We start from the raw sequence: 19565 nt of genomic DNA on the forward strand, positions 1-19565 counted from the left end.
CGTATCTACTTGTTGCCGCTATCGATATCGAGCAAAAATGAGCAAAAACGTTTCTTGTACGGGAGCCCCCCAAAATATTTGTTTTATTCCAGTTTTCAGTATTTGTTATTATAGTGACAACAGAAATACATTATCTATGAAAATTTCAACTATCATGGTTCATGAGATACAGCCTGGTGACAGACGGACGGACGGACAGAGGAGCGAAAACAATAAGGTCCCGTTTTACCCTTTGGGTACGGAACCCTAAAAAGGTGGCTAGTGGCTAAGCAGTAGTTTATTTTATTTAATAGGTATGTATATGTAGGTATTGTATTTGTGTAAATAATCCTATCAACATTGTTTGCCTTTATTTTAGTTACGTTCCTATTCAAATGTACCTACTTAGCAATCATCATCTACCTAGCCTTTTCACAAATATATTAAGGTTTTCACTCTAACCCGATGCAGTAGTGTGGGCTGCGGGTTGTTTGAAAAAGATACCGCGGCCCTGGTACATAAAAGGCCTACGACGGAACACGACGGTGTTTAGTCAGTAAGAGTCTGACACTCCCTCACCGCAGCTAACCCACAGCGGAAGGGGTCATTTGATGATTTTTGACGTCGGAAAAAAAAAATAATGCAGCAGTGTACTTATATGTTTACAGGCTGTCAAAAAGGGTTTCATTTTAACTTTTTTAACCATGGAGTTTCTTGCCCGTTCTTCTCCATAGAAAGCTACTTTTGGAATGGGCAACTAGAATTAACTTTATTTATAATTTTTGACCATGATTCATAAGTGCTTGTAAAGGCCTAAATGAAATAAATGATTTGACTTTGACTTTGAACTACGGAACCTCAAAAAAGATGTTATATAAAACATCAAAAGTCCGTTTAAAAATTCAGTAGGCGACCGCTTTCTTTTCCTATTGATTTAACAAAGATACTTTATGAATACTAATGAACGAAGAAACGGGAAAAATTAAAGAAAACAATTGAAAAATCAGCTTTCTTCTGATGTGTGACTGTTGTAATTAATTTATTTATATTTTTATTGTTGGGGAGGCCAAATGAAAAACGGTACTCTAATTATTAGTAATTGTTTTTCCGCATGTCATTAAGCTGATAGTGAGAAGTAAGTTTCTTAAAAATAATTTAGGTCCTATAAAATCGCTCTGGAAGTCGATATCTTCAGACTAGTAAAATTTTGCCGCCGACTTCCAGACAGAACTTCCGAGTTTTGAAATTCATGTATAGTTTGAGTATCGGATTTTTTAGAAAATCATACTATTATTTTACTGTCAAATTGTAACTGGTTAGAGGAGGTTAGATAGGCAGTTGCTCCATGTGGCACACTGGTACTCAGCTGCATCCGTTTAGACTGAAAGCCGACCCCAACGTAGTTGGGTAAAGGCTCGGGATTTAACTTAGTACAGTTTGAACTATGCACTAAAATTCACACGAATATCATCAAAATCTTAGTCCGCCATTTTGTTCAGTCTAGACAATGAAATAATTTAGATTTTCAGAGACATAGGCGTGGTTTCAGACCCCGCCTTCTCGAAAGCTCCGCCCACCCCTAAATCTGTCTCCGAAGCTTAGTTGAGAACGCGACTTCATGAGAAAAGCACGTGCTGAAATTTTCTCCGTATTTTTTAAACCAATTTCATGAAATAACTATGTAATAATCAATAGTTTTTCAACAAAAAATACACAGTTATTTTCAATTGAATTGACAGATTTTTTCAGTGTTGTTTTTTGTCTTGTTTTTTCAATTGTTTTTACGCTTGTTTGTTTGTTTACAAACAGAGGTCACGTGCTTTCAAGGTTGTAAAGGTTGTTGACCTTTGATGTAAATAAGGGTTACGGATCAAGTTTTTGGTGAAAAAAATTACTGTTTTTTTGCTGAAAAAGTGTTGTGTTGTTTGTTTTCGATTAATCGATAATATCATATAATAAACTGGAATTGTGTATATTTGTGAAAACATTTATGTGGACTTTTTTGAAAACTGTGGATTCTGTGTTTCGAATTGAAAAGTGCATGTGTGTTATAAATGAACAGTTAGATGAATTAAAATAGACATTAGTTCAAAATAATTGATAAATCTATCGTTGTTTAATGGACTTAGAATTGATAATTATGTAACTAATTAAAAAGGAAAAATAATATTCTTGTTGGTTCACAAGCTTTTTAAAAAATAAACAAAAAAATATAATTTTAGCCAAAATATTTTAAAAGGTGATAAATTGTGGTGTTTCTTATAAATAATACTTTTGAATTTGGACGAAATAACTTTAAAACTTAACACACAACCAAAAAAATATGGACAAATCAACGAACTTTCAATAAATTTTCTCTAAAAACCGAACAAAAAAATCACCAAATTGGATTCAACAAGGCCCATTGAGGCCCTTCCAGGGGCCTCAAAACAAAATCAAAAACCAAAAACAGCAAAAACTCTACTCGTACACCCATTCACATCGGGCAATTCACAAAATAACCAACAGACAGAAAACTGTGATAAACCAAAAACCTATTTACTAGAAACACCGAAAGATTTGAAACGGCGTCAACCATTGCTCGAATTACCCGGGGAATTTAGTAAAAAACCGAAATTGTTCAAAGAAGTCGAAAAAACTAATGAAAGTGATATGAAAAATAATAATGAAAGTTGTGTAAAAAGTGAAAAAAGTGTGAAAAAGTGTCACTGTTGCTGTGGTTGTGGGGAAAGTGAGAAGTCGGTCAAACTGATTATTGCTAACGCTATGATGCCGGGAATTTTTGGGCACGTGCCGGCTATTCCGTATATTGTCAAGGGGAAAATTGATAAGGTAAGTGATAGTTTAATAATTTGTTTATTTCGAACGAAATTAGAATAACAATTAAAGTTATATTACCAACAAAACTGTCGAAAAAATGGCTTCTGAAAACACTGAAAAGCAAAATACACACTAAAATACATACTATTTTCAAAACACCACCAAGAAAATAAACGATTTGATTTGATTTGATTTGAAAATAGTATCACCGTGGTTGTAATTGCAACTAGTTTGGGAAGAGCTTTTATGAGAGGCCTATGCTGCAAACTTGACTAGGTAAGTGAAAGTTTAAAAATAATATTTTTAACGAAATTATAGTATATGTGTTGTCAAAGTATACGAGTTTTTGTTAAGTTTGCCATAATTATAGGTAGATAGATTTATTTATTTGCATAGAATTTCGGTAGTTACATAATTAGATGTTAGAAATTTCTTATTTGACCCGCGTAGGTACTTTCCGCCTTGCTAGCATGAAAAAATTATAACAAAAAACCCTAAATAAAATTAATTAGCAAAAACACATAGGAAGTGGTGACATGTGGGCGTTTTAATGGGGACTGTCTTTTCAAAATTTAAGACGTTCAAAAAGTACCCACTATTTTACAGCCAAGTTTGAATAAACGAATTTGAATTGAATTGTATATATTTTTGGACTAGAATCTCGCTTAAACAATTATTTTGATCAGTAAAAGGGAACCAAAAAAACTATAGCCACTAACATTTCTCCACCCCTACCCTCACGCGTAACAAGACACAACCCTTAAGGAAATGACCGCACTGTAACCGGGTATCCGGGTAATGCTCACCGGTACCCGGGTAATGCTCGCTTATCCGGTTGCTCGTAAATCCGTCAGCTTGTCAGCAAGCTTGTTTAACTTTAACTTTATCGTTATTTATTGGTTTAGGCTCGGTTTGCTGTTAGTTTTGATGGTTTTCTTTTAACGGAGGAAATTGTTAACAAAAGTAAGTTTAAGAAAATGTCTGGGACGAAAAACTTAAAAAGCTATGTATGTTTATGAGTGATTATCTCACGTCTAGCAGAATCAATCTTCAGTCTAATACTGTGTGAAAATCGCATCAAAATTGATTCAGTTAGGCGTGAGATAATCGCGCATAAACATACGTACGTACAGATCCTATATAAAAATTGCTAATACACGATTTTTTATTGTCATCTACCTAAAAAATATTTTTCTAAATATCTATTTTTTTAATATTGAAGTGTCTACTTTTTAAATATAATCAATAAACCAGGCATACAATTTGATCTTAGAATAGCTACTAGGTACTTTTATTTTCTTAGTTAATTACATGAGCCAAAAATCCAAATTAGAATGGCTATCAAAAATTCTTAACTATTATGTTGTTCAGTATATTACACCGTTAATAATACCTATAGCTTTTCTTGTTAAATGAGCTATCAACAACTGAAATAATTTTTCAAATCGATTTCTGACACTTACGCGAATATTAGACATTTAAATAAAACTACTTTAACGGATTAAATAATATTAATATAACCGCGATAAAATCCGTAAAAGTAGTATTATTTAATTTTTTTAAATCGGTCTCATAGTTACCAACAAACTTAAACTACGCACATCTTCATATAAAAACCTGCAGAACTCTAAAAAAGCACATTTAAATACAACAGACATACAGAACCCGTACAATATGTAAATGTAATACAAGATATATTCGAGTATTCGCGTTTTATATGCGCTATAAATTGTTGCGGACCCCTAATTTTATTCATGGACTTTTTACGCGGGATTGGGCACCTTCTTAGAGCATGCAAATGGCTGGAACCGCCATTGGAGGGGCTCGTGGCTAAGTATCAGCCACCTGCGGGTTGTTCGAAAGAGATACCGCGGCCCTGGTACATGAAAGGCCTACGACGGAACACGACGGTGTTTAGTCAGTAAGAGTCTGACACTCCCTCACCGCTGCTAACCCACAGCGGGAGGGGTCATTTGATGATTTTTGACGTCGTAAAAAAAAAAGTATCAGCCACACGGATAGAGTGATCATAAGGTTAAGCAACGCTTTGAGCTGGTCTATGAATGGGTGACTATCTTGTCATGACGAGTTCCTCTGTGTTTCGGAAGGCACGTTAAATTGGTGGGTCCCGGCTGTCATTTGAACATCTTTGGCAGTCGTTACGGGTAGTCAGAAGCCAGGAAGGTTGACAATCTGTCCTATCAAGGGGTATGAGGTTTTCAAGGTAACTGGATTGTGGTGGTCAGATGTGCGTTCGCTCTATATGGCACACTGGTCTAATACATTAACGAGTATACTAGCTGTTTTCCGCAATTTCATCTTTACCCTGGGGAAACTTTTTCCCGGTACTCGGACATAATATAGCCTATGTTACTTGAGGATAGTCTAGCTTCGCAACAGTGAAATATATTTTCAAATAGGTTCAGTGATGTCGGAGCCTTAATGGCACAAACAAAAAAAATATTCCTCTATATTATATTACTATAGATTACTATAGATGAGTGGTACTCTCATACTTTTAGAAGAAGGCATGAAATGGCGTCTCAAGTTGATTGAGTGATCTAAGAGCACCCTCGCTATGGTATACACCAGACTAAGCCACCGGTTTTACCCGCGTTTCATGATTATTGTCAAGATAAAAGTAATCTGAGGCACTCACAATCAATCCAAGACTTGATCCCATCATCTGCCTAGCCTTTTCCCAACTATGTAGGGGTCGGCTTCCAGTCTAACCGGATGCAGCTGAGTACCAGTGTGCCACAAGGAACGACTGCCCATCTTACCTTCTCATACAAAAGTGGTCAACTTGTTAGAAAGAAAGAATTATTTTATACATAGATATAAAATATATAATTTTGTCATTGGATCTGTTATTTGTCTTAATCTTCTGTAAAAAAAAACGGACTACAGGGGTCTTAGGCAATTCATACTAATCCTACATCCAACTAATATTATAAAAGTGAAAGTTTGTGAGAATGTATGAATGTATGTTTGTTATTCAATCACGCATAAACGGCTGAACCGATTTGGTTGAAATTTGGTATCCCAACCAACAATTTTGCCCTATAACCAAACCTTATATCTCAAAAAAGCTGGGTGAACGATGTATAAAGGATTCGGTGGCGACTGATTGTTGTGTAAAAGCGTTTGACAACACATTTTGGCTTTATAAGTTTATACAGCAAAAACGATCTATTAAGAATTGTTGTAAAGGTTTACTTCACAACATTATATAGCTGTTATAGTCAGGCGTTATAGCAACCTCCATTGTTACTAGTATACAACGATAGAACTTTATAACAGTGTTGACTGTCGCCCTAATGCGCCTGATTTGCGCAATAAAGGTTCGAACCGAACTATAATGTGTCTTTCGTTGTAGTAGAGATGACAACTCAAGAATAGGACGATATTGTGATATTGACACATTTTAGATCGTCGTTACAGTACATAGTACTATAGTGGGCACAAAAAGTCTACAACAGAGTGATTTGGTGATATAACTGAGTTTCGAATTATATTTATGTAGCTTAATTGCCATATATAAGGTTGTTAACGCTCGTTATAGTTGTAGTGATAAACTTATCACAAAGACACTTTTTTAGAAGAGTATTGTTTTTTTATAACTATTATAGTCCCTCTATTACACAATAGTAGTATAACGGAGCTGTTATCTCTTTTAAAACATTATTACTGTGTATAAAAGCAGGCTAGCAATGCTTTTAAATGCTAATTCAGTTTCGTAAAGGCACTTCTATCGCTCTTCTACAACAATATTGACGTTGATTCAGCGTAATTAATGCGACAACCAATATTTTTTGAAGACCCAATTATAGAAAATGGTTCCGTACAAAATATAGTTCACGTCAATGAAGAAATGGAGAATTATTCAAATGGTTACATTGATTCTAGATGTGACAGTTTTTCAGGTCAGGCAAGTACCAATGCAACTTTTCTAAGTTTGTATGCGCTTTCTAAGTATATCTTAGACACCAATGGCTGATAAAAAAAGGTGAAGGAAAACATCTTGCGGAAAGTCAAAGTCAAAGTCAAAGTCAAAGTCAAAGCTCTTTATTCTTTGACTTTGACTTTGACTTTGACTATAAAGAAGAAGAAACCTGGACTATAAAGTCTGAAATCACCAACCCGCATTGAGCAAGCGTGGTGATTAATGCTCAATCCTTCTCCGTGTATGAGGAGGCCTGTGCCCAGCAGTGGGACAGTAGTGAGTGAGGCGGCGCGAGGCGCAGTGTGGGAAACAAAATTAATCGGATGGAGACATGTAGGTACGTAGGTTTAATGCTTGTCTTGCTATGTAAACTTCAAAACAACGTAATTAATAAGAGATATTTATTTTTTCTATAATTAATAAATAGTAAAATACCTAATGGATTTGTAGTGCGAAAAGTTTTAGCCAATAGGTAGAATAATTAAACACAATAATAACATTCATCAGGGATGTAGTGGTCATAAATAGACATAATACCGCAGCCCCGACACCAGAAAAAAATGAAGCTTGGTAAAGATATCATATATTTTTTGCGCATGATGAAGTGCCTTGGTAAAGATGAATTGGTATGTAAACCACAGTTAACACAATTCTTATTTAACAGAAAATGTGTAATTTCCCACGGCCATTCCACTTCTGCAAGTAGCTTGAAATCGTCACGAGTCAAAAACTTATCGATGTCTATAATGACTACCATTTTGCAGAACATTACACTGAAAAAGAAAAAAAAACAACACTATATTGACAACCTTTGGGGGAGGCCTTTGCCCAGCAGTGGGACAACACAAGCCAATTAAAAAATAAATTGACAACCTCAGAGTATTAAATAATAACGAAAAAGTATAACTCTGACGTCGTAATACCTGCAGCTGTATAGTATAAACCCATATTTTCTGACGTGGTATTTTTATAAGTTTAACAAAAAGTATTCATCACATTATGGAATAAGGACAAACAACAAAACAAAGAAACAAGCTCAAAAGGAACCCTAATTTCATGTAATGGTGGTTGTAATATCTATGATAACGAGTACGCTGGAAGAAGCTGGAAGTATGTTTATGACTTAACATTCGTAATTATTTTAGTTAAAGCTCATTAATTCGAAGGGGGCATTCAAATATTGTCGTAAACCCATACATAGTTAATCAGTAAAATTACAGGCGCACGTCATTTTCCCCGTTAGAGACGAATAATTCGATTACAAAATAATATCTAACTTACCACGGTCTCCTCGTCTCTTCCGATTTATCTTTTATTTCTCTTCTAAATAAAACACTGCAGCAGAGTGAACGAATGTAAAATGAATGAATGATGAATATTGTAATGGATTCATGAACTCTTCTACAGTTCTTAAAAAGTGTTTAGTAGTGTTGCTGTGGCTTGTATGTCACCAAATATAGAGATTGCGTTACTGTTACATCACTGCAACGGGCCCAAATTGTCATGCCTGATATCGTTATAGTTGTACTTTAAGACTGAATGGAGATATAATTGCGCCACTTTCTTTGTAGGTGCACCTTCTTTGGCCTTTTATTTGACCATCGATTAGTTTTTACAAAACGTTCTATGGCCTTCTATACAACTAACTTTTGCTGGTTGGGATGTACATAGGTGATATCCTGGATTAACACATAAGCCTTTTATCAACACACCATAATCTCTATATAATCCGACAAATTCGATAGTTCGACACTGACTTGCAAAATGTTTTTCGGGTTACCGAAGTACTTTCGGAGTATTGATTCTCTTAGGATCACAATACAATCAGACTAGGCTTTTACTTAAAACCCTGTAATGTATAGCTTAGCTTACAGTATTCGGTTTAAGTGAATATCAGTGTAACGCGACTACCTCTGATTTATTGCGACGCTAGGGGCTGTTTAATGCTAGCTTTCTTTCTTGGCTTTGCTTGTTTTTACTGCAGTTGGTCTGTTTTACTGTCTGTATTTCTAAGTATATCTTAGACACCAATGATTGTGTTTTGGATGGCACGTTAAACTGTAGGTCCCGGCTGTCATTGAACATCCTTGGCAGTCGTTACGGGTAGTCTGAAGCCAGTAAGTCTGACAACCAGTCTTACCAAGGGGTATAGGGTTGCCCGGGTAACTGGGTTGAGGAGATCAGATAGGCAGTCGCTCCTTGTAAAACACTGGTACTCCGCTGCATCTGGTTAGACTGGAAGCCGACCCCAACATAGTTGGAAAAGGCTAAGCATATGATGACAACTTTGTTACACAAATTCAAAAAGTTGCATTGGTACGTACTTGCACAGTCTCATACTTGAGAGGTTGGTTCTTTACCGACTTTTCAGTGCCTGAGTAATATATCATTTCGGTAGCTTTAACATGAAATATAAGTGCTTTATAAGTTATATATTAACGACTATATCTTCGTAACTCGTAATATGTAGTCGCGGCACGTAGACAGTATAAAGGGTGCGTTCTTACACCTGGGTTGATAGAGGATGTTCTGTTTTGGAATTATGAAAAAATAGGATTTTTTGGGTTTAAAATCTGCTGAATTTATATTTTACTAGCCTTTTCCGCAGTTTCGACCACGAACCGTGATACAGTCAAATATTACGTAAAGTATACCGGTTGCAGTTGAAAAATAGATTTTGGAACCAGACCCAATTGAAAGCCCCTTTTTTGGTACTTGGTTAGAATATAAATAATAACTATTGATAAGAATAAAACAACTGAGTAGAATTAGTCCATCTTATAAGGTCTATCTAATACAAATATTATAAAAAGTACATTTTATAAAAAGTAAATCAAAGCTCCAAAACTGCTTAACAGATTTAAACATTACTCACTGTTGAGAAGCTACTATGCCACCGAATAACATAGGTTATATTTTATTCGGGTACAGGATGGCAGGTAGTTTATTATAAAATAAATAAATTTATTTATTAAAAAAAAAAAAATATTTATATTAAGTTCAACAGCCTGTATATGAAGTGGTGTCGGAAGCTTCACACGCAACTTTATAGCGTAAACGTGAGGGCACGTTGTTTTGCACTTTATAAACTTAAGAAAAGCACAGATTTGGGGTTAAGCATGTTTTTTTGAGAAAAAAGTTTTGAAAGAACAGTTATTTAAAAGATGATTTTTTTTACGAAAGTTTGAAATGTAAATTATTTAAATACTTATTAAAAATCTTCTCTTACTACTCTTTGGATGAATATTTGAATGATACGTCTCTGTGAATTGTATTTATTGTTGTTTATTTTGTGTTCTGATGATTTAATTAGTATTTTTTTGTCAATTTCATGTTAAGTTTTTTTTCTCTACTACATTTGTACGCCTTAATGACAAAACATAGCGTTCTAATTATACATACATAAGATCTTTATTTTCTCAATACCTATGTTTTACAAATAAAAATATTCTATTATATTCTTCTCTAAACAAATATAACTGGAAAAGACAAACTTAGGCACCTGGGAACAGGAAAGTGGACGGCAAAGAAGTCTGAAGACGACGAGGCGCTCGATGCCGGCCGGCCAGCGGGACACTTCCTCCGCACTTGCTTTAGTATAGTCTTTCCACAAGTCCGGGTGATATAGTTATCGGCACGAATCTTTAGCTCTGACCTACATCTGCGCAGAAGTGATTTATTAGTAAAGAACCAATCCCGAGTGACGGCTATGGCGCGATGCACTGCCGGCCAATCACCGCTTTAGCCCGCCCCCGCGCCTCACTTCATACCACAAAAGGAACCCAATAAATTACTTCTGCGCAGGTGAAGGTCAGAGCTCAAGATTCGTGCCGATAACTATACAGGCACTAACGGTCAGCACTTCTAGCAAGGTTTTTTCATGTTTTTTTTAATTGGTTTTGATCGCGCGACGAACCGCGGGCGATACCAATTTTTTTGACAGACCGAAGTGAAAAAAAACAAAAGCGAAACCCGTCATGGCAGGAAAAATAAAAAAGTAAGAAATGAGGAGATGACCAAGAAGTCTGAACAATAACAATGTTTATTTGATTAAATAAAGACTAGACATAGCTTTGTTACACATATGTATATTTAACATATAGCAATTCTACGTTTACAGTCAATTTCAATATTCTATCTATCTATTGTTTGCATACTAAAGATAGGAATTTGACATAACTTGTATGGGGCTTTTTTTTAACGACTTCAAAAATCATCAAATGACCCCTCCCGCTGTGGGTTAGCAGCGGTGAGGGAGTGTCAGACCCTTACTGACTAAACACGGTCGTGTTCCGTCGTAGGCCTTTTATGTACCAGGGCCGCGGTAACTCTTTCAAACCACCCGCAGCCCCGGCACTCCTTGGCCCTACTGGACCCCGCTGGGGCTAATGTCAACTTTCTATCTCTAGGAAGGCAAAAAAAGATAGATAGGTTATTGAAAGCCGTCGTTAGTAAATAAATCACAGGTTTGTTTATCCGCGAGAGAATGGAGCCAGTGGGTTTGTCACCAGGTGGAATATTCCAGAATTTCTGAAAACAAAAAGAAACAATAATTTAGATAAATAGGTACGTTAGACCGCACATCAGTGGTAACTGTTATGCCCCTTAACTTAATAGTAATAAGTCGTACGATTTTCCTATAAAACTGTTACCACTGACTTGACGTTGCCTGTACCATATTATGAACCGATTCCAAAAAGATGAGGTTCGGTGTTTAATCGTTAATAGTTTTGTAGTTTATTCGAACCGATTTTGATATAGTTTACAGAAAAGTATTCGGTTAAGAAGTTTTATTTCTGTTGAAAAAAAAACTTTTCATAATTTTGATTAGGTACAAATTATTCCGGTAGAAAATTCATCCCATCGCTGTCGACTGGGAGCGTATCCAAGAGGCTGGCAGCATTACCTCGTTGGATCACCATGCTGATCCTTTGTACGAGGTAATAGCCAGCCTTTTGGTCAGGAGAAGCGTTTCCGAGCTATCAGATGGTAGTGGACTCCTATGTATATTCTATGAATCTTACCCAGTCTTAGGCTCGAGACCACAAATTCTCAAGGTACTCAAACCACTAGGCTACCACGACATCTAACATTCTCATCAAAATTTCCCTTCACATACCCAGTCTTAGGCTCCAGACCTCCCAATCTCAGGGTGCCACTGGAATTACAGGTGCCAGACAACGCTTGGATGAGGTTCGATCCCCTACCCTCACACTCTCAGGCAGCTACTCAAACCACTAGGCTACCACGACACCTAACATTCTCATCAAAATTTCCTTTCACTTACCCAGTCTTAGGCTCAAGACCACCCAATCTCAAGGTGCCACTGGCATTACAGGTACCAGATAACGCTTGGTTGAGGTTCGCACAACGTCTGCCGGTGAAGCCTCCAGTACGTAGTGATTCTCCTAGGTAGTAGTATGACCTGGAATATAAGGATTTTTGGTGTTAGGTTCCATGTCAGAGCTTGGTAGGAGGATTTGGGAAACTCTGATAGTAGGACTTGTTAGGTGATTAAACCTGCAGCTCATTCAATTATTTCGAAGCTCATTAGATATCGAAAATGGGTGTTGTTGTTTGTAGCAGTACTTAAGTTGAGGTGCTATATTATTATTATTTGAAAGACGTATGAGGGAGAAAATTGCTAAATTAACGTGATTTTATTTCTGGTTTCGTCAGTTCATATTCCCAGCAACAAATCCTTTAATTATTTGTAATCGAATATTCCTCGCATCTTACGCCTAAATGATATTTACGTTTAACTTTACTAAGTTGCTTGCATTGGTCAAATAATGCCACACACATTAGTTTTCCTTCGTGATTCGTTTGTGTTAATTTACTTCTTTTCAGCAAAAAAATAAAGAATGGTGAACGGTTTGCATTAATGGGGACAGCCTCGTGTAATATTTTACTTCCGAAAAATGTTTATGACCTATATTGAATACATACATACATTTCGAAAATATTTATTTCCTCACCTATAATGATGACACAGCGAGGTCATGCACCCCGGCATGGTCCTACCCCCGTTGGGGTAGAAGTCCACGTGAGCCAGGGGGTTGAGGTACCCAATGTCCCCGCCATTGGTGTGGATGACCTCTGTGTAGAGGCCATCAGAGGGACGGAACAGCCAGGCCGTGTCCCAACGGTCAGCGGGGTCGCAACCTAGGAGAAGAAACAAGGTGTAAAGGAAGATAGAAAGAAAGAAAGAAGCAAAACAAGAAAGAAAGAAACAAAGAAAGAAAGAAACATTCGCATAGAACAAAGGTGATTCCAGTTTTTACAAACGTTAAAGGTTCTAGCTATATTCAGCCTTGGCATGCCTAACTTAGCATGTAAATATTTTTACTTACATAATAATTTAATTAGTAATTTTTTTCTAAATCTACTGGTTAACTGGGGAAGCCATGCTATCTTTCAAACGGCCAAACAAAAAATCCATCCCGGAGCCTGGAAGTTGGTGATTGATACACCCGTGCATCGAATAGCACGTAAATGTCGGTCCTGCTCCTGATCTCTGGTCCGGAGAGCACTCTTTCCGGTCGTGTCGGATTGCCGTCCCATCGGGATATGAGAGTGAAGGAATAGTGAGTGCACCTGTGTCTGCGCAAATGCTCGTGCACTATAATATGTCCTACACAGTTGGCTCATCTTCTTACATGAGAACAGCTGCCATAGCCAGTAATCAGCTAGCAGGATATCATCATCATCATACTCACCAGTAACATACCCCACATTGCCAGAGACAGTTCTGGCCATGATACCAGCTCCATGACCTCCGACACTGTATCCTACGATGTGGTAGGTGTTAGGAGTGGCTCCGGTGATGCGGTTCAGCCAGGTTATGAAGCGGCCGGCGGCTTGACCTGGAAGTAGGGTTTGAAGGTTAATTGAATGAAACACAGTTTAACAACCTTGTAACAACAATATTAACATAGATTGGCGACCTAACTGAAGGATAGAGAGAGAGAGAGAGAGAGAACTTTCCCAGGCATCGGCGCTCTAACTTTGTGGCTCATTGCATGTTTTGGCTATTTTCAAATCAAGCTAATATGTATATAGGCTGATAAATCAGCACTTTTCTAAAGATATAATAAAAGACACCACTTTCTGTGTTTTTGCTGAGAAGAAGTAATGGCGCTATAAACTGCTTAGTAAAGAAGAAGATATCAACAACCAATCACGAGTCATTTAGACAAAGACAGTGGTGTAACTTGGAGTGCTCCCTTTCTCAAACGCTTGCAGCCGTGCATTGAATTTTGTGACTCGAGTATCGAACATAAAAAACTAAAGGCGGGTCTACGCTAGACGAACCGATCACGAGCGAAGCACAATTCGTCTAATGTAGACGCAGCTTTAGATGGAATGGTATGTAATGGTGATGGTAGTACACTCACCAGCTTGGATGGCGCGGGGTCCCCACGCGGAGCCGGCGCTCCAGTCTAGAACTATCACGTTCACGTCACCAGCCGCCAGGAATGCTGGAACAAAAGATTATGCTAGTTGACAACTATACTCTATAAGAGTAGGAACTCAACTGGGAATAGGGAATTCAATTAATAACCTCTAAGTAAGTCTGACACCATTCTAACCAAGGCAGATGAAGGTCAGAGCTCAAGATTCGTGCGGATAACTATAGTACTTATAGATGTTTTATCTCTCGGAAGCGGGCATAGTTGGTTGTGTAATGAGTTTGAGAGTCCCTTGCCCTTGTCCCTCACCTGGAACCAGCACGGTATTGAACCCTGAGGTGACGGAGCCAGCGAAGCCGTGCATCAGTACGATAGTACGGCGACGCGCGTTGAAGTTAGAAGAGGTCACCGTGCCAGCATTGTTCAGGACTAGGGGCTGGCTTATTGAGGGGTTCTGTCTGAAAGAAGGAAGTTAACGGAGTGTTAATAATTTCCTAGATTTCATCAGAGATTGTTTTTTGATTGGCAACGTTCGTGCGGGTAATTCAGCTGCATCTGGGTAGATCGGAAGCCGACCACAATCATCATCATCATCTCAGCCGGCGGACGTCCACTGCTGAACATAGGCCTCCCCCTTACATCTCCACAGATACCTGTTGGAGGCGACCTGCATCCAGCGTCGACGGCGACCTTTATAAGGACCACAATATAGTTAAGAAATGGTTAGGTGGATGATTGATGAAGAGAATATTTTACAGTTCAACTACATACAATGAAAGGGTTTCTGTACAGTGTACATACATACATAGTTTCGAAAAAAATATTGGTTCAGTCGCCTACAGCGCTCGATTTTTCCGTGTGTTGCAAAACCTACATTCTGGTGGCTCGATTTTTCAAATTGGAAAATCAGCAAGTGTAAAAAGGCTGTTATTCGTTGTTGTGATAATTAAAGAGTACAACTGTAAGGCAATGTGTACATGCTGTATGTATAAATTTTCTATTGAGAGAAAATGTAAAAAAAAGATTCACGCGATGCGATGGGACGACAATCCGACACCACCGGAGAGAGATCACAAGCAGGACCGACATTAACGTGCTCTCCGATGCACGGGACATTACTTACCTAGTAAACAAATGGTATCTATTAGAAGCGCCTGGGTTATATCTCGCGAGTTTCTCATAGTCGCTCAGCTTAATATATCAGCATAGCTATTAATGGCGTGCTAGACCGATTATCGGCCACGGCGGCTGTTCTCATGTAAGGAGATCAGCCAGCTGCGCAGGACAGCACGCACATTTGCTTGGACACAGGTGCACTCACTATTCCTTCACTCTCTGCGCGCGATGGGACGACAATCCGACATTACCGGAGAAAGTTCAGGACCGACATTAACGTGCTCTCCGATGCACGGGACATTACTTACCTAGTAAACAAATGGTATCTATTAGAAGCGTCAGGGTTATATCTCGCGAGTTTCTCATAGTCGCTCAGCTTAATATATCAGCATAGCTATTAATGGCGTCCTAGACCGATTATCGGCCACGCCGGCTGTTCTCGTATAAGGAGATCAGCCAGCTGCGCAGGACATATTATAGTGCACCCACATTTGCTTGGACACAGGTGCATTCACTACTCCTTCGCTCTGATAGCGCGATGGGATGACAATCCGACACCACCGGAGAGAGTTATAGGAGACATTAAAGTGCTCTCCGATGCACGGGACATTACTTACCTAGTAAACAAATGGTATCTATTAGAAGCGTCAGGGTTATATCTCGCGAGTCTCTCATAGTCGCTCAGCTTGAGCCAGTTGTCGACCAGATGGACTGAGCCGCTGTCATCTTCCATGTAGTCGTAGCGGAGACCTGGTGACCATTTGCCGAGGATCGGGTCGTTCGCGGGGTAGGCTGTGGAGAAAATATATGGTGTCAAGTACTTGAATATTTTCCGTACTAATTAATCTATACAATGTGTCCGGGCATGGACTATATAAAAATGAAACCCGCTTTCCGTTGTCACGACATAACATGAAAACGGCTTGACCGATTTGGCTGAAAATTAGAGGGGAGGTAACTTAGACCCGGGAGAAGGTTTTGTCACCATCCGGCTACGGGACGCGGGTGAAACCGCGGGAAAAGGAAAGCTAGTAATACAATAAAAAGGAAAAAAATGAAATGGATTTTAAAAAACTACTAGACCAATTTTAAAAATTCTTTCAGCATTAGAAAGCTTAATTATGTGCGAATAACATAGGCTATATTATATCTGGTAACGGGAAGTAGTTCCAACGAGATTCAGGTGAAACTGCGGGAAAACGGCTAGTTGTGTATGAGGGAAAATCGTGTTTGTTACACTATTTAATCACTCAAAAAACTGGCCAAGTACGAGTCGGACTCGCGCACGAAGTGTTCCGTACCATTATTTATAAAACAGACAAAAAAATGACGTTTGTTATACGGGAGCCCCCCAAAATATTTATTTAATTCTAGTTTTTAGTCAATTTCTTGTTATAGCGGCAACAGAAATACATCATAATCTGTGAAAATTTCAGATCTCCAACTATCACGGTTCATTAGATACAGCCGAAACTTCTGAACCTATGTTCTTATGATCAAGACCCGGAAAAATAACTACTTTTTATCCGGCTGCGAGAAGTAGTCCCCTTGGGACACAGGAGGAACCGCGCGAAATCTGAACTGAAATAATTATATTTGTGACGTAACGTAACGATCAATTTGGTAAATGATAGGTACTTGTTGTTTTCGATCTAAAAATGACTTGCAGTTATAAAAGATACGAACGAGTATACTCGTGCCAAAATGCACTAAGTTAGATTAAAAGTTATCTAAGTATGCTACGTCTGCGTCGAAGTTATGTTACCAAATCAGCTATTTTGCAACGTAACAAAAACCAAAAAGAATATTTTTAGGGTTTCTTTTAAAAGTTAGGTGCTTTGACGTATTTTTGACTTCTTAAGAGCTAAGTGGTGTCTTTTAAAATTTTGTATTTATTCTCTCAGTGATAGAAATACTTGGAAGTATTCTTTTTGGAGTTGGTTAAAAATGATGATAGTATGGATTAGTTCCTGTTATGATAGAAATTGGTCGGAGAGACCCGACCGCCAAAAACTTAACCCTTCTTGACAATCAGTTAAAAAGCGGTAATAACCCAGTTAGACATTTTGCAAAACAACTGTTTTGACAACTCAACACCAACACATTATTTAATTATCTTCATTTCTATACGTGTATTATCTCAGGTATTGTTAAGCCGATATGGTCTTGATTTCAAGTATTAATTATCATTGTAATTATCTGGTTATTAATTACTGTTTGAAACTAGTTTTTCATAAAAAAATATTAGCACTTGTATTTTTTTTGGGTGGTTGAGAAATCATCAAATGACCTCTCCCGCTATGGGTGCAGTGTGAGGGAGTGACTCTTTTGACTAAAATGTCCTTATGTTCCTTATATAGATTATTGATTACAGCGGCTATTCTCTCAGGAGATCGGCCAGCCAGGACATAATATAGTTTGTTTTCTCCTTTCTTTGTAGGCTGATGCCTATAACTAAAATGGATGACTTGACAAGGAGCTTCTTAGTTTCCTTTGAATGTTAGTTAAACCACGGGGAACCGAGGGAAGGTGTATGCTAAGCCAAAATGCTTAATTGAATTAAAAACCTAGCTCTAACCGATGATAAATAGATACTCTAGCTATGATGAAGGCTACACCTAGTTCTAACCGAAGATTAGAGTAGATATACAACTAAGTTAAGCGACATATAGCCGATTAAAAATAGCTTTAGCCAATAAATTGAACCGTTTTACCTGAAAGTTTTAGGGGCGGTAGCTTAGGCCTAGTTTTTTCCACCATCCGGCTACTTAGGCATTTGTCTTGGGGTGCGTATAGTTTATAAATAAAGCTCAGTAACTCACCCGCAGCCAAGCCGACAAAGAGAACCAATATGGCCGCCGTTCGCGCCATAGTTGCAATATCAAACTGTGCTGTGGATGATACAACGCATTTTATGTTGTTCATTACTATCATATCTTGGATACGATAGTTATCTTATTAAGAGAAAATGTTTTTTAGGGTTCCATAAATATACAAAAAGTTTTATGAATGTCCTCCAAAAACACTGAAAAGGAAAAGTTTCACTGAAAGATTTTACTGATCAAGTTTCTGAAATTAGTGTACCAATTCTTAACCGACTTCCCAAAAAGAAGGTTACTAATTCGTACGATTTCCTATTTATTTTAGGTCTATTCGGGCATAAATAACTCCGTAATTTATCAACCGATTTTTTTTTGCTTAAAATGATACATTCCAAATGAGCCCTTTGTTGTTTGAACTTACTCATGCATTCTTACCAACTTTTACATTTATCGTATTAGCATTATCTATACTAATATTATAAAGCTGAAGAGTTTGTTTGTTTGTTTGAAAGCGCTAATCTCAAGAACTACTGGACCGATTTCTTTCATTGTTAGATAGCCCATTTATCGAGGAAGGCCATAGGCTACTTTTTATCCGGGTTCGTGCCGTGGTTCCTACGGGATGCGAGTGAAACCGCTGACAGAAGCTAGTAAGCAATATACAGATAGTACGGAACCCTTGACGTGGGAGTCCAACTCACACTTGCCATGTTTTTCTTTAAGCATCATAATGCTATTATTATCTGTTTGTAATTAGTCGAAGACACGTCATACCAGTAATAATATAACGAATACCTAAAGCTAAGCTTATAGGAGATAAAACTTTCAATGGTCCAAACCTTGCTGATATAATTATGTGTTTACTTTTCCTTTACCTAATTTAATTAGGTCCAGGTCAAATTAGCTGGTGGCCTATTAAGATTTTTATTTTATCTATAGGTATCTACTTTTTATTTAGAACATAAACAAATATACCTACACATATTAACATGAAACTAAAAATAATCTGAATACGATTTTGGATTATCTTTCAACGCATATAAGGCTGTAATGGATTTAAAACCTTTTTACAAAACAATACAATAATATGGTACTGTCGAACTGATCTGATGATGGAGCCGGAAGATATGAACTGGAACTTCATGATGGAACATCGTAACATAGCTGCGTTTGGACTTGTTAGAAAAGTCTTGTAGTAATTTTTAGGTGTATTTACAAACGCTAGTTTTCTTTTTATTTTAAAACTATTTTATTGGAATTATGAAGATCATCAGAAAACACATTGAATTCAAAATAACTTTTTTAAGAAAATATAATATTTTTTTATAAGAAAGTCAGACATGTGTTGCTGGGGAGTTTGTTGCGCCACTTCTTCTTCCCAGCAATGAAACAGGAAGTGGTGCAGGGTGGGCGTTTTGGGGACTGTCTCGTGTATTTCTGACGTTCGAAAAGTGCTGTTTTTTCAACCTA

General features: G+C 37.6%; 1 protein-coding gene and 1 long non-coding RNA gene across 3 annotated transcripts in view; one reads left to right on the forward strand and one right to left on the reverse strand.

The window, feature by feature from the left end:
• Positions 1 to 2417: 2417 nt before the first annotated feature.
• LOC135119228 (uncharacterized) overlaps positions 2418 to 19565 on the forward strand; it is a 115324-nt gene continuing 98176 nt past the window's right edge. Inside the window, exon 1 of the long non-coding RNA XR_010278062.1 lies at positions 2418 to 2811. This is a non-coding gene — a long non-coding RNA (uncharacterized LOC135119228). The remainder of the gene's footprint in view (positions 2812 to 19565) is intronic.
• Positions 10964 to 18243, reverse strand: LOC126054459 (pancreatic triacylglycerol lipase-like). 2 transcript variants are annotated; one of them, XM_064043395.1, is made up of 9 exons: positions 18096 to 18243; positions 15891 to 16065; positions 14467 to 14615; positions 14143 to 14226; positions 13465 to 13611; positions 12724 to 12910; positions 12052 to 12170; positions 11865 to 11883; positions 10964 to 11275 (listed from the first exon to the last, which is right to left on the reverse strand). In XM_064043395.1, the coding sequence occupies exons 1-9, from the start codon at positions 18205 to 18207 to the stop codon at positions 11218 to 11220; spliced, it is 1050 nt and encodes a 349-aa protein (XP_063899465.1). In that variant the 5' UTR covers positions 18208 to 18243; the 3' UTR covers positions 10964 to 11217. The 2 variants fall into 2 exon arrangements, with proteins under 2 accessions (XP_063899465.1, XP_063899464.1); XM_064043394.1 differs by lacking the exon at positions 11865 to 11883 and having other exon boundaries at positions 12033 to 12170.

This window comes from Helicoverpa armigera, chromosome 31 (genome assembly GCF_030705265.1).
Source record: "Helicoverpa armigera isolate CAAS_96S chromosome 31, ASM3070526v1, whole genome shotgun sequence".
Taxonomy (NCBI): domain Eukaryota; kingdom Metazoa; phylum Arthropoda; class Insecta; order Lepidoptera; family Noctuidae; genus Helicoverpa; species Helicoverpa armigera.